Genomic DNA, 15,219 nt, shown 5'->3' on the forward strand with positions numbered 1-15,219 from the left:
CAGACTCCAGTCACACATGAGCTCACTGATAACCTGGTGAAAGGTGTACATGCCACCATTCTCTACATACCGCATGAAAACTAAACTAGAATGGATGTCTAAAGCCATCCTTGAAGATGTACAAATGGAATTGCATTTGATAATAATTGACCTGTTTTTTTTTTTTACATAGAGATAGCACAAGCCTACTTTTGAAGCAACACTCTTCACAAAAAAAAAAAAAAAAAAACACTGGTTCTCAAATGTGAGTGGAACACAGTAAATGTGATGAGCTACACCTCATGAGTTCTTACTATATATCCAATAAAGTGACCTTAGAACCAGTTGGGACCAAAAGTAAATGACTCAGAAAAGTGAGTTAGTTCTAAGAAAAGATCTCACATAGTTTGTTTGCAGATGCAGATTTTGATATGATTTCATATGCAAATATATCATTTTATTTTTAAGTGTGCCTTAAATGTCCAAATGGCATTGTATAATCACAGGTACATTTACACAGAATGTTTAATGCTGCACAAAGGCATTGTAAATGCATTTACAAAGGAATCTTGGAAAAAACAATGTTATTAAATTAATTTGTAAAATATTACAATAATATATGATGACTGAAACTGTGAAATTTTCATAACAGCAAAGTTTAAAGGTACACTAATCATGCATTTTATTTAGAACCAATGAAACGTAGTCTTGTAGTTGTAGTCACTGTAGTCTTAATCACTCATAAGTTTCACATTGCATCACAAAAAAAATAAAAAAACTACTGCATGAGGCAGCAAAATGTCACCAAGAAAAAAAAGAAAAAAAAATCAAGCAGCACTATTTTACCATTCTTTTCATTTCCTTCTCCAATTACTCACCTGTAATTTCTACAGGAACTAGATGTTGAATGCCGGCATGTAATTTCCAAAAGTCTATTTATCTAGCCGGATTCAGGTCTGATGTTTGGCTGCATTTATTTCCCATTTAATGCTCAATTAGCCCCCCTTGTGCCTGTTTGTGTTTCATTTACATGTACGGTTCGTTTAACAAAAGTCTTGCGGTAGTAATTATGGAATAAAGAGGGCTGAAACTCCATTTCCTAAGCCGTTTTCTTTCTTCCAACTGTGCTGTGAAGTGTAATCAGAGAAGGACTGATGGTACTTATTTCTTTCATTACGAGACTGAAGATGGGACACCGCCTGACTCCCAAACTGAAGGAAAGGAATAAAAGTACAAGATTTCTCTAGTGGGGATTTCTTTAAAAAAGGCCTCTGTATGTATAACTTGAAGCCATTGTGAAATCTCTGTAAGGACATTTTTTGCCCTCATGCAAAATTCCAGATTGTATGGATTCTGATTGAAATGATATGAAAATTTGCAGAACAATGATAAATGTAACCACACGTTAACTCAGAGTGGTAGGTAAAAAGATTAAAATCTTTCACAGAGGGGTATTCTGTCACCTTCACCTAAATCCCAACCTCTTAAAGCAATTTTCATTTCCCTCTTTAAGGTGGAATAATATTTAAATATGACAGGTGACCTTAAGTAATCAAAATCCACAAGTACGCCTTAATTGAGAATGAGTTCAACAACCACAGATGTATCAGGAATTACTTAAACTTCCAATATGTCCTGTATTAACTATCTTTATCAACAATACTATGCTGTTCACCTAACCAAATCAGCACCACACCAACAAAAACCTGCATCACCATAAAGAAAATCTTCTTAGTGTTTTCAGCTGGGATACTGTAATTAATAAATGTTATTGTTAATCAGAAATGCTGTTTATCTGAATGAGAGAAAAATTAGCAAATCAACAGCAGGAACTTTCAAAAACATGATCTGACACTCATAATATTTAATGGGGTCTGGTTATGTGGCGTGTGGCAGATAGAGAGTGAGGAAGACTCATTAAAGCCTGAGAAACATTGTTCCCTAAACACACTTGGGATCTATCCTGTTAAGGCAATTAGGAAACACATTAAGGAATTGGGAACGGCTCCATGATCAACATTCTCAGAGTTTCAGAACGTTTTGAAAGGCATTCAATCTTTCTATTTTCCATCCTGGTCTACGTGCTGATAACATTTCTATTGCTCTGGGGCACCTAAATCAGAGCAATGTCTTTGCCTCCGTTTTTTAATTACACACAGCATCACCCAGTTTGTCTGTGGCAGTTTCTTCAACCACGGCTACTTTAATATTTTTAGAAACTCTCTTAAAACTCTAACATGTTCAACAAATGTGGGTTCCACCTTATGTTTAATAGCATTATGTCATGGAAATGACATTTTAAACATTTTGGAATAAAAGTTTGTCCTAAAAATTGTGGGACAGTCACAATTTGCATTAAAACTGATATTAAGTCATTAATTCACATGTTGGTTTTGCTAAATAATAACTTGCATATAACTAAAGATCTGTTTCCTGTGAATCTCAATGTCAGATTTGTAATGACATTTTGAGTCTGAATTAAGAGCTAGAATAATGCAGAAAAAACTAGAAGCAATTTGCGAAATGGTCATGTCTGAGCTGTGAAGGTTCGGTGAGTATTTTCACAGGTGGCATTACACACACAGACAGTTTTAGTAGTGAATAATGACAGCAATTTTAGGGGTTCACCTTTCAATTTTTCCAAACGATCGTTTATTTCTGAACTATTAATCAATCAAGTTGTCAAACATGTCATGATATCAACCTACTTTGATGGCAGCTCTCAGAATGAGTTAATGTTTCCATGTTCTGCAGAAAATATATATTGGCCAAACATGAAAAACTATTGGCTTCATATAAAATAGTGACTGAAGTCACTGAAGCCACAAAAGACATGTTAATGATATTTTAGAGCCAATCAAGTGGAACAGCATCTTTTATGGAACTGTGAACAAAAGCTGGACACAAGCTAAACAGCCTGGTTGGAAAATCTAGCAAAATGAAAATCGCTCCATTTTTCTGCCCAAAATCCTCAGGGATTCATGTCGGAACGCACAGGATGGAAAAGAATTCAAGATGTTGCACTGCAGGAAACCAAGGTGAGAATCCTCACTCACATCAGGCAGTAAATTTACAAGTCATTATTACACAGTAATTTCCTTGTCAACCTGTAGAAAAAGCATTTCTCCAGATTTCTCTACTCACGTAGTCCATGGTCAAGGAAATTGAAAATTGAAAAATGAATATTCTGACTTCTTCTACATTACCTCATTTCATTTAAAACCCATTTAATTGTCTCTTATTTCACAGAAATACAAAGAATATCTTTTATTTGTTTTGTTTAATTATCCCTTTAAATAGTCTAACCATTTTGTGTCTGATTCATTTCTCAACACAGACAAACTCACTGACTTCTAAAACTAAAGGAACTAAGGACTTTCATCAGTAACTGTTCCTGGATAATAACAAAATAAGAAAGTGATTAGTGTCCTTTCATATTAAGTTCCCCTTGACCAGTAACCCCAGAGGTCTGCTGTGCTGCAGTGGTGACAGCTCTGGCTGTAGGGTTAGTCTGGGCACATTTTGTGATGGGTTCCAGCTCTCTATAGGCTGTGGTACAGTAGTAAGGTACACATTCCAGCTCCTAATGAAAACAGGGTGCTGACACACAGGATGTTTACAGTACAGGCTGATAGCAGCTTATCAAAGAGACTCCTGGCCACTTGCCCAACATCAACCCCAAACCTCATTTGGATTGGTATCTTTTTGGATTCAATTCAACAATGCAACAATCTACCCTGTCAATGAACAAAAGTGCAAAGAATAAAAGTGAAGAACTGAAGGGCTTTTTATAAAACACTCATAGTACAGTACATTATACAGTACAATATTATGGCCTAATTTACAAGAACAGAATTTCACGATTAAGCAAATGTGCATTAATTTGGAAAACTGCTCAACTTTACAGAATAATAGTTTGAAGATGCAATAAATAAGAATTATTTAAATAGTATAAAATGCAAATTAGCTTTTTTATGGAAACCATTTTGTTCATCTTGGCAATATGAAATATAAAGAGAGACATTTTAAAATCATCTCTTCAGTGTTACTCAATTTGTCATATCTGGACCCAGTATCTTGATAACACTGATACCCCTTTAAGTAATATTTTGAGATATGGTATCTCATAATGTTAATGTATTTTATACATGGCCTCTCCTTTTTTTCCCCATCATCTGCTCTCCATACCATACCAGGTTTAAAATGTTAATTTAAAAAAGTGTGCCATAATTCTGCATCAGATTTCCAATTGTGATGATGATAATATCTGAAATAAATAAACTAATAATTAATAAAATATATTAAATATTAAATAAATAATAAAATAATACTAAATAATTAATTATTTAAATAAATAAATAAATATTAATTATTACTAATATTTAAATACTTTTTAATGTGTTGAGGTAAAAATTTTAAGTAATATTCATCTCCAGGATTGTTGAGGTAATATTTTTATGTAGTATTAATTTTAACAGGTTGTTGTATACGAGTATGTTGTATAACGAAATAATTAAATAAATAAAAGGAATACAGCATCAACAAAACTGCTGTCCTAAGCCCTTCTTGACACGCATCTCTCATTCTTGCTATTCTTAACACAAAAGCAAATGGGGAAGTCGTGGCCTAATGGTTAGAGAGTTTGACTCCTAACCCTAAGGTTGTGGGTTTGAGTCTTGGGCCGGCAATACCACAACTTAAGTGCCCTTGAGCAAGGCACCGAACCCCCAACCGCTGCCCAATGCTCCGGGTGTGTGTTCACTGCTGTGTGTGTGAATTTTTGATGGGTTAAATGCAGAGCACGAATTCTGAGTATGGGTCACCATACTTGGCTATATGTCACGTCACTTTCAAATAACTCTCCAGCTGCCAGACAAGCCGTGATAAAACAACTGGAATTTTTAGAAAAAGCTGAAAATGTCATTCCTTTTAGTTGAGAGTGTTTGGTTTCTGTCAACTATGGCACTGACATCTCAAAATGTTCCATGACAAAATGCCAGGTCCTGGACTCTTTAGGTGACATGAAACAGGTATGCATCAGCTCAGAGAGATGGATTATCCAGGGTACCAATCTAACTAAAGTGATGATGAATTTTCAGCTGACATAACAAAATGATCTCAAACTATGATATACACAGACTAAAAACTGATGTCACATCACATGAGAAAGACTTCACTAAACTTGACAGGTCCGATAGGCACAGCTGTTTCAATGGATTCATGTAATAGAGCAATCTCAAAGCAGCCTGGAAGACAGTGCCAAGAAAACCAAAAGAGCATCATTATCCACTCTGACTTCCCTTACAGAGTTAACAGGTCTGTTTCTGTCCACCAGCCACAAATCAACCGCACACTGAAATTCTGCCAAATGTTGCTTTAAGGGTGAATTTCTCACTAATCAAATCAGTGTTTTGAGAGCCAAATGACTGGCGTCAGAAACGTCCAGGGCGCCCACAGGATTCCGATCCATGGTAATCATGGTAATCATGGTAATCAAAAGTAAAAAAAAAAGCAAGACCTACACCAGTTTGATGTTTATATTAAGAGGGACATTGGCACCAAATGGCAACACTAACTGCAATACACTAAACAACCTTAATGAAATGAGCTATCAGCACAATACAGACCTGTAAGCCATCAAAGAAGGCTAACCCTACGCTACCGATTAAAGTCAGCATGAAGTGAAATTTCACCCTATTCATTTTCTAACGGCATGTTATAGATTTTTTTCTAAACAATTCATCCACATATACATTTACTACTAAAGAATGTTTTGATCTTGTCATTTTTAAGCAAAACTGAATTAAAATTTAGAAAAAAAAAATTATAAAACAAATAGAATGCATAATAATAAAAAATCACTGTATTCATAAAAATGTGTGGGCTCTGACATTGTTAAATGATGATAAATTCTCCTGTATAAGCCTCACCATGATCTTAACTTTACTAAAAAAAAAAAAAAAAAACATGCATTTAATTTCGAAATTTCCAGACAAGCACTACACTACTCACAATCCTGGAGAACTGGAGAAATCCCTCTTTTCAGGAGAAAGGAAATTGCAAAGGTCGCTGCTCATTCCCACACACTCAGTGCCTTTGCAATCCTGTGCTTCTACCAGTGAGAAAGTGTTCAAGATCTTATTTAAAATTTTTAATGCCTCCGAGTCTGGAGGAAATTAATAGAAAATACACCCTGAACCTTAATGATTTAGATATTACGTTACAGAATACTTATTGTGAAATAGTGGAGTGGACAAGGTAACCTGTTGTGTGTACAGGTAAGGGCACATACAATGACTTGTCTTTACTGAAGAAATTTAATATCAGCGAGGTTAAATTTTAGTGTGGTTATACTACTTGGGTATTAAAAGTAAAGTCTTCTTTTTTTTCATTTTTTGTTAAACAGAAGAAAGAAAGTCATGCAGGTTTGGAACAACAGGAGGGTGAGTAAATGATAACAGAATATTCTTTTTTGGGTCAACTATCCGTTTGTCAAGACAAATTAGAATTACCTTTAACATTATGGAAAACAACAAGTGCTACAAATCTATCCAAATCTGAACCTTTAATTCCATACAATGGAAACTTTTCTTCGCATTTACAGTCATAAAATCCATCATTCTCTCATATAGTTTAAAAACATATAGCTAACTGAAAGCATGTGCAGATTTTACTAAGGCACAGATTGAGCTCTACTTCTTGGCTACTGATGTGATGTGATAAGGGTAACACTGCCCAGATTAGGTCTAGTCTCCATGGCTGTAACCCAGACAGCCAGCCTGCATTTTCCTTACAGTACAGTAATGCAATGGCCTCCAGACAAATAATCAGTCAAGCTTAAGGGGCTTTTTTCACCCTAGCAGCTCACCAGACTCATGGTTATCCATCAGGGACAGCATTAATTATGTCTGCTACTGTAGCTGCCTGCCTGAAGCTGCCACAGAGACAGACGCACCAGAGATTTGATTTACAGTCAAAATGAGAAGAAAGAAAGGATTGTGTTCAGCGCAAACAGACCGTTACCTTGCATTTGACAGCCAATCCGTCTATTATCACTGTGACATCATGCACACAGCTGATGTTCTCACTGTAATGATGGAGTAAGGACATGACTGGCTAACACTGGCTGAGAGTGTATTAAACAGTAAAAGATGTTTGAGGAAAAACATGCGTTCAGAACAATATTGTGCATGTCCTTTTTTCTTTGTCTATGGATAGGCTTAATCAATCCCACTTGTCTAATCTTTGGACAACTAACTATCCATATGTACACTACTGGGTTGAGAAAGTTTTTTTTTTTTTAAGAAATTCCTACTTTTATTCAGCAGGTATGCATTAAATTGATCAAAAGTGACAGTGAACACATTTCTAATGTTACAAAAGATTTCTGTTTCAAATGAAATGCTGTTCTCTTGAACTTTCTATTCAAGTAATCCTATAAAAAAAAAAAACTGAGTATATCAGTTTCCACTAAAATATTAAGCAGAGCAACCGTTTTCAACATTGATAATAACAATAAATGTTACTTGAGCACCAAATTTGCAAATTAGAATGATTGCTGGGATTGCAAGGATTGTGTAACTCTGAAGGCTGGCGTAAGAGCTGCTGAAAATTCAGCTTTGCCATCACATGAATAAATTATATTTTGAAATATACTGAAATTGAAAATAGTTATCTGAAATTGTAATAATTTTTTAATTGCCCTCCTGTTGAAGGTCCTTGTCAAGAAGTTCTAAAATGACAATATAAATGATTCTCTGCTCATAGACAAAATACTGTTACTGTACCACATCGGATAAGGCTTTTAAGAACACATCTGCATTTTGCACATTCTGAAAGTTAGACTTGATCAGAGTGGTACACATGATCAAATAAAAGCAAGATGTGCTCCAAATTTCCAGTAAAACTAGAACATTTTCCAAAAACTACAATACAGAAACGTGACCATTCTCAAACCTGTCTGAACTCTTCAATGATGTAATTTAGGGCTTTAACAAACAGAAACATCTCCTCTGTCTATATGAATCTAATGTCTCTGTAGCTTGAAAATATGTTGATGGCAACTGAGCTGTGAGTAAATTTTATGAAGCCTAGCAATTGAAAACCAACAAATTTACTGAAAAAAATGAACACAAGCTCATGAATGACACATCTTATTAAAGGTTGTAAAACATGTTACTGCACTGATAACATAATGGGTTCTGCAGACTCGCTCTAATAATCCCCAGATTATCCACAATGTTCTCCAACCACTGAGAAGACAGACTCTATTCAGTGGGACAGGTGGCTGAAACAGGGCCCATTAGAAACTGCTGTAACATTAGCACAATTAGAAAACCCAGATCAAATTCCTTTAACATATGGACGTTTTAAGCATAAATTGTGACATGGTGGTATAAGACCGTGGCACAGATTTCTGGAAAAATGTAAAGAACTTGAATGTGGTTATGGCTTTTCACTAAGACATATGTTCAACAGCTGTTGACAGGATATTCTATGAGCTTTACCATCAGAGTGTAAAAACTGCAAACACATTAGGCTATTTGAATTTTTCGTAGCTTGAAATAGTCTGTAAGCTTTTCATTGGCTCACTAAGCTTATGTTTCGACAAACAGGTAATGTAGCTACAATTAGAAGAATATGCCACCATTTATATGCGTTACTACACCGCCACCTCGGGATAATATGGATACTACACAACACAACTGCACCAGAGAATGAAAAATTCAAAAAGTTACTAAAATAAGGAATTGCCATCGACCTCGCAAGGACTGACTGTATCACTATCTGTAACTAGTAGCCTATTATAAGAGCATATTTTGCAGTATGCGCATAAATGACCACGAATTAAGACTTCTTAATCACCTGGACGTTAATTTTAGGTTGTTAGCGTGCCAATTAGTGAGGTAATGACCTTTATCTATGTATATATATATATATATATTAAAACAACGTGAACAAAATACATATTAAACTGAATGCTAATTGTTTTGTTTACACTACACGCGAGCGTCGGCAGGTGAGGTGTTTACGCTCTGTTCTTACCTGAGTCCGGAGCGCCAGATCCTATTTCCGAGAAGTCTGCATGGAAAGCTTTAACAAGTGCACACAATAATAAAATGAACCGCATCTTTGAAAAGCAATGTTCCTCCAGTGCTGGCAAACACTTAAATGGTAGTAAAATGATGAAAATTTTGAGGTTGGGGGAAAATCATGAATATAAATTATAGCCTAAAAGCTGATGTGTCTATGGTGTTGGAAAGTTTACATAAGCATTGAGCAAGATATCTGTTATCAGTCTGCTTATAGAAGTCTTGTTCTGCAATTGCACGCTTCCCAATCATCCCCGTTCAAGCCCGCCCACATTTCACGAACCAGCCAATCAGATCCCAGCAAGCCTCCAGACAGGTGGAACCCTGATTCACCTTGCCATTCATGTACAGTTTCATGCTTTGATCAATCTGTAACATCATCAATCATAAAGAAAATACATTATACTGCTGCAGATCTCATGTATTTTCCCCCTTTAAGAAGAAAATGTGTAATACATGCAGGTTTTCATGAGAACGTAAACCTTCAATAAACCACAGATATCTATTATTTGAGTTCATTTTTTAATTCAAGGACTTCGCTTAATACAAAATATTATAGTAGAAACAACTGCAGATTTCAAAGTCTGGCCATGGAACAGAAATCAGGCAACAAACAAGTCAACAGCAGAAATCAAATAAAGGATTTGCCAGCTCTTATGCATGGACGGAGTTGTCAACATATCAATACTGTTTCCTTTATTTATAAATGTTTCAACAATTCATTTTTTTAGTTCAACAAATCCCCTAATTCATATCAAAGGTCATTTTAAAAAATCAAACAAAAAAGAATACATTGTATCAAAAAGTATGAAGAACATGCGCATACATTTTAAGACCATGCAAATATTAATCTTTCTGGAAACAGCCACATTTAAGCTTGGCTGATGTACAGGGGAAAAGAGCATTTCAGATTTTGGCAATAAATTACGAAAGGTTTGATAGATGAATATGATGTTTTCCCAGATCATAGAGAAGCTGAAGAAATGGGTTTATCGACAGAACCCCAGTTTTGAGCCAACATGCCAAAGGACATCAATAGATGTGCTGGGAGTGCAAAGATTTGTTCCATAATTACACATGAACAATGCAATAACTCATAACAATATCAGCAAAATGTCAGCACATCCTTTAGTCTCAGTCTTACAGAGCATGTAGAAAAATAGCAGTTGTTCAGAGTGTAGATCTGAAACAACATGTTTCTTTTTTCCCCTGACAAACCGGACATCACTGATGCATGCACATACAGAAACTTGCATTTTTTATATCTATATTTTTGCTGATTACTGCTTTTTTAATCTTTGTGCCTTTATGCATTCTAAAATATACTTTTTCATACATGTTTTATTTTTTTAATAAAAAAAAAAGAAGAGATTTGGTCACTATCATGCTAAAGCCTGAATCTGGATTTCCCAGCAGGTAAAGCTAAATGAATGAAGTATATTTTTCAAAGTGTCATCTCGTTGCATAGCCCTACATAAAGAAAATATATGTTTAAACAAATGAAAGGGAAAGAACATTCACTGTCAGCATAGTCCTGACACATCAGTGGCCAAGAATCACCTGATTAGCCAAACAATTCTCCAAGCATCTAATGTATTCATGTACGTCAATGCAGAACTCGTGAAATAATCCTGGATCATACAGTGTTTTTCTGTTCTTTCAGACTGCCTCACCCTCTGAATTCAGGTGGCTCAATATTCCTCTCATGTTACCAGCATGATAAAAAGGAGCCGGCCATATTTCTATACAGCCAGCAGCTGGGGAATGGCGGCAGAATAAAAGCTGTGAGTGTGTATGTGTGTCTGGGGGTGCTTGGAGGAGGACCATGAGGGGGAAAGTTTAACCTTAACACAGATCAGCCTACTTTACCGGTGCCAGGACCCCGACATAATGCAACACAACACATGCTCACATCAGGAAACCTGCTACATGAGCAAAGCATGCTCCTTTGTGACAGTTCCTCGGTTCTCAGTCCTTGCATCTAACCATAAAATATCAAACAAAGAAGGCAAACAGCAATGCAGTCTGAGCATCTTCATCAGGACAGGAAATATACACCATAAATATTGGTTTCTTAACCATGGTCAATCAAGAATTGAAGACTTTTTTAACATGCAATTTTATAACTGTGGTTATAAAGTCCCCGTCAGGACAAATACACAACTACTGCAGTTTTTAATAGGTGCTCCATATACTAATATATGCTTTTGTTGATGAAATTTTTCAATATTCCACTCAGTACTAAAATTGTACAAAAAAGGAGACAAGAATTTAAAAAACAAAACAATCATACTGTCATTTCCATTCAAAAACCTAATGTGAATTCAAAGGTACTGTATCTTCTGAATTAAGGCCTGCGATCGTAACACCTTGTAGTTCCATTTAACCCTTAGAGCTTGTTCAGTTCTCTCTCTCAAGTGTGGATGCACTAAAAAAGGCTGAGGTTGCATCACTACTACAATATATTCAAAAGGTTAGGCACTTTGTAAATAACATCTGGAGCAGTCAAGAAGAATCGTTAGACCTGACAGTATGGTGAAGCCGTAATCGATTTACATAAAACCGTTCGTCTTTACAATACAAAAAAGCACATAATGAATAGATAAAATATCTACAATTTGATATAAAACAAAGTACAATATGGTTGTCAAAGGTGAACAATCTGCTTTCGCAACAGTGTGAAATAACGTTTAATTCTCTTAGACGGAGATAGGGGCACTGCTATTGTGCGTTTCGCCAAATAAAACTATGTTTCTTGCATTTCCAGCCACTTCTGTAAAGTTTTGCTCCATAAATGGTACATCTATAATACCAAGATAACATTTTCATGGGAATATTTGCATTTAGGGTGCGTCTCAGAGGCTGGCTTTGAGGGAAACTGGCCAGATGCCCATTGTGGTCTACATTTGAAGCAGTGGGTCAGTCTTTTCCCAGGTTACACAAGCACATTTTGGCATCTGTTGACCTTAAAATGGCAAAGATTAAAAGAAAGCCCATGTGTTTGCACATAAACTGTCAATCTTGTGTGTTTTTAAAGAGACTACACCCACCAAACCATTTAGCCTGACTGAAATACATCAAAATTGGGTAAATTTTATACCACTTCTGCTGCTTTGTAAGTGTACATGTATGTTTTATCCTTTGGACACTGACAAACAAATACATGTATTACTGCATTTAACACCACCCGCAAAATAAGAGATGATAAAACTCATCATGATTCGAAAATAAAAACATCATCTGTATGTGTGTGTAAATAATAGCCATGCTAGCACCAGTCGTCCACCTCTGCCTCTGGGTAGTACTTTCGTGCCCGTCCTCTGCTGGCGCCGGGGCCCGTGGTAAAGTGGTATCCATTGGGAACCCTGCGGAACTGTTGTTGGGGAGGTGGGGGAATCGCCACGATTGGCATCCCTACAGTCTGGGGAGAATGGCCCATCTGAGGGCTCGGATCCTCTTGGAAGACAGCGTAGTCGTCGGGTTGGAGGCCGGCAGGGTGGTCCGGTGGCCCCAGGAAGGGTTCTGAGTTAATGCGACTGACGGGGGCCGACGAGCTGGAGATGGAGCCGCTGTTTAAGAGGGCGTTGTGCTCAGACAGACCGCGGCTCAGCCTGCCGGGACTCGGGGGAAGCAAGCCGGCCTGTGTGCCCAGAAACTGCACAGGGGAGGAGTTGGCAGTCCTGTAGGCCACAGAGGGACGAGGAGTAAGGGGGGTCTGGGGCAGCTGTCTGCGCCCATGGCTTGGAGTGCTCGCCCCTGAGGTCAACAACACCGGGCTCATCTTAGCCCACCCACTGCCCTAGATGAAAATTCAACAAGCAAATCAAAACAATAAAATGGTGAGGGGGAAATGCCCAAAAGGTTAGATAGGGACCAGGGGCCAAAGAAGGAGAAGTAACATGTTGGACAAGACAGCAGAAAAAGATGGAAGATGAATAGGACAAAAATGAAAGAAAGGAGAGAGTGAAAATGACAGTGAAGACAAAGAAAGAAAAGACAGACAAATGCACAGAGAAATGGTGTGGAAGAAGAGTGGAAAGAGAAGTGAAAGCCTATGAGTGGTTGCACTACAGCTGTAGAGAAGAGAAACATTTTAAGTTATGTTTATATCACACAATGTAAAACACTTTTGAAGAAAAAAATCCTATAATATCTCAATATCTTCATGGCTTGAGTAGGAATGCTTATCACTTTACAGCATTTCTTCTACCACACTGTGTGACTGGTGGCTTTAAAAAAAAAAAAAATGTGTCGCCTGAATGCACTGTAAGTCGCTTTGGATAAAAGCGTCTGCTAAATGCATAAATGTAAAATCCAACAGCAGCCTTTGCAGAGTCTAACTGTACTATAGCTACATTCTCTGCTTAACCATCTGAAAAATACGTAATGTAATGTAAACTGACTTTAAACAGATAAAATCCCTCAAATGCGACTAATATGTTTCTAAACATTAATTTCAAACAAATTAATTATTTATATTTTTCTTATATTAAATATGTAATATATTTTTTATTATAATAATATGTTTCTAGATCCCCTTTAAATGTCACTTTTATCAGTCTAATACTCACAATCCACCTTGTTTTCATTATAAGAGTGGGTGTGGCTATTTTTACCACTTCCAGTTATTTTAGTTGCACAAAAACAGTCTGTTATGCTGCCTGACATTGCAAACTAGCATTTGTCAAATTATTCTGATTTACATTTGTAATCACAAATACACTGGTTTGTAGTGCAAATGGTTTCACAGTTTACTGCACTTTGTTGTTCTTCTACTTATTTACGTATAGCGGCTAATGAATCACAAGTCTCGTACATTCACAGAAAAATAATAATAACAATAATGTTACTGTGTTGAAAAATAAATTGGATAACATAAAGGAATATTTCTTTGAAAAATAAATTGGATAACATAAAGGAATATTTCTAGGTTTTAAACTACTCCCTACTCCCTCGGTTTCTAAAAACAATAACCGCTTTTACATTAATGCAATTACAGTGGAAACTCATGAGAAAGATTAATAATATTTAAAATATACTTTATAATTATATAACTAGTTGTGATCATATTATTAGAAATATGACGGAAAGACTTAGCTGCTACCACAGCTTGATATGGGAAATACTTAGCGGAATATAGCTGAAATACATAGACAATAGATAGAGTCCATTTAGTTGGAAAGAAATGATGCAGTGACTGGCGATATCTTCTACTTTTTGGATGATTTTCTATTACTGCCTAATTTCTGTGAGGGAAAATTTGGTTCAGTCCTTGGCAAAAGGTTATGCCACCTCCCTTTCCAGTATCCTTTCACACATCATGTCAAGGATACCAGGTTATATGGTAATGACAGAAGTTAAAAGATTGCATAGAACTTTCTATCATTCCATCATGTTAGTATCTTGTTAATGTACAATATCTAAGTCTTAAATATGTGTTTCAAAACAGTGTGTATTTTAAAAATCTCTTGCCCTCTCTTCCATTGTAAGTGTATTTATATATATATATATATATATATTGAGGGACAGAGATACTGACCATAGAGCACAACTTGTGTTTAAATCAGAACATTATCTTCATTACTGTTTAATGCATCTTGGCACTTACCACAGATTTCAACATTCATAATTATTTATGTTTTATCTCGTCTCAAATCCCTAGCATGTTTTTTTAATAGAATGAAATCATCAGATCTTTTTATTTATTCCCTAAACATTTTTCAGTCTCTAACCTCTGACCTAGCCTATTTTAACACATGTCCCTGTCCTGTCTTGACAACCCCATCCCACCTGCTTGTTGAGACTGGCCTCCTGGGCCTCGCTAGGTGAGGTGGCACAGCTTGCCATGGCAGACTTGCTGGGACAGTTTTCTCGACTGCCATAGCGATCACATGAGTAATACCGCTGCTTCTCCACCGAAGACGAATGATGCTTCCTCTCATGGGAACGACCTCGGTCATGCGACCTCTCCTCTACAGGGTCAGCTGCTGTGCCTGAGAACCAACGAAAAATATGAGGGGAAAAAAGACAATGCACTGCAACATAACATGCACTGCAATAAAAGTGTTTCCTTAATCAGTACTTTTGTGAGTTTTTAAGTTATTATTACTATTATTAAATTACTTTCTTTTTGTTGTTGTTTTAACTA

The 15,219-nt window shown here is 36.4% G+C and overlaps 1 protein-coding gene and 1 pseudogene across 1 annotated transcript in view; both read right to left on the bottom strand.

Annotated features, from left to right (window-relative positions):
* LOC109080453 (collagen alpha-1(I) chain-like) overlaps positions 1-9,492 on the bottom strand; it is a 49,568-nt gene extending 40,076 nt beyond the window's left edge. Inside the window, exon 1 of the mRNA XM_042755586.1 lies at positions 9,025-9,492. Coding sequence (XP_042611520.1) covers positions 9,025-9,109 — 85 coding nt within the window. The 5' untranslated portion in view covers positions 9,110-9,492. The remainder of the gene's footprint in view (positions 1-9,024) is intronic.
* An 82-nt stretch (positions 9,493-9,574) lies between these two features.
* LOC109080441 overlaps positions 9,575-15,219 on the bottom strand; it is a 99,101-nt pseudogene continuing 93,456 nt past the window's right edge.

The sequence above is a fragment of the Cyprinus carpio genome, chromosome A5, assembly GCF_018340385.1.
Source record: "Cyprinus carpio isolate SPL01 chromosome A5, ASM1834038v1, whole genome shotgun sequence".
Taxonomy (NCBI): domain Eukaryota; kingdom Metazoa; phylum Chordata; class Actinopteri; order Cypriniformes; family Cyprinidae; genus Cyprinus; species Cyprinus carpio.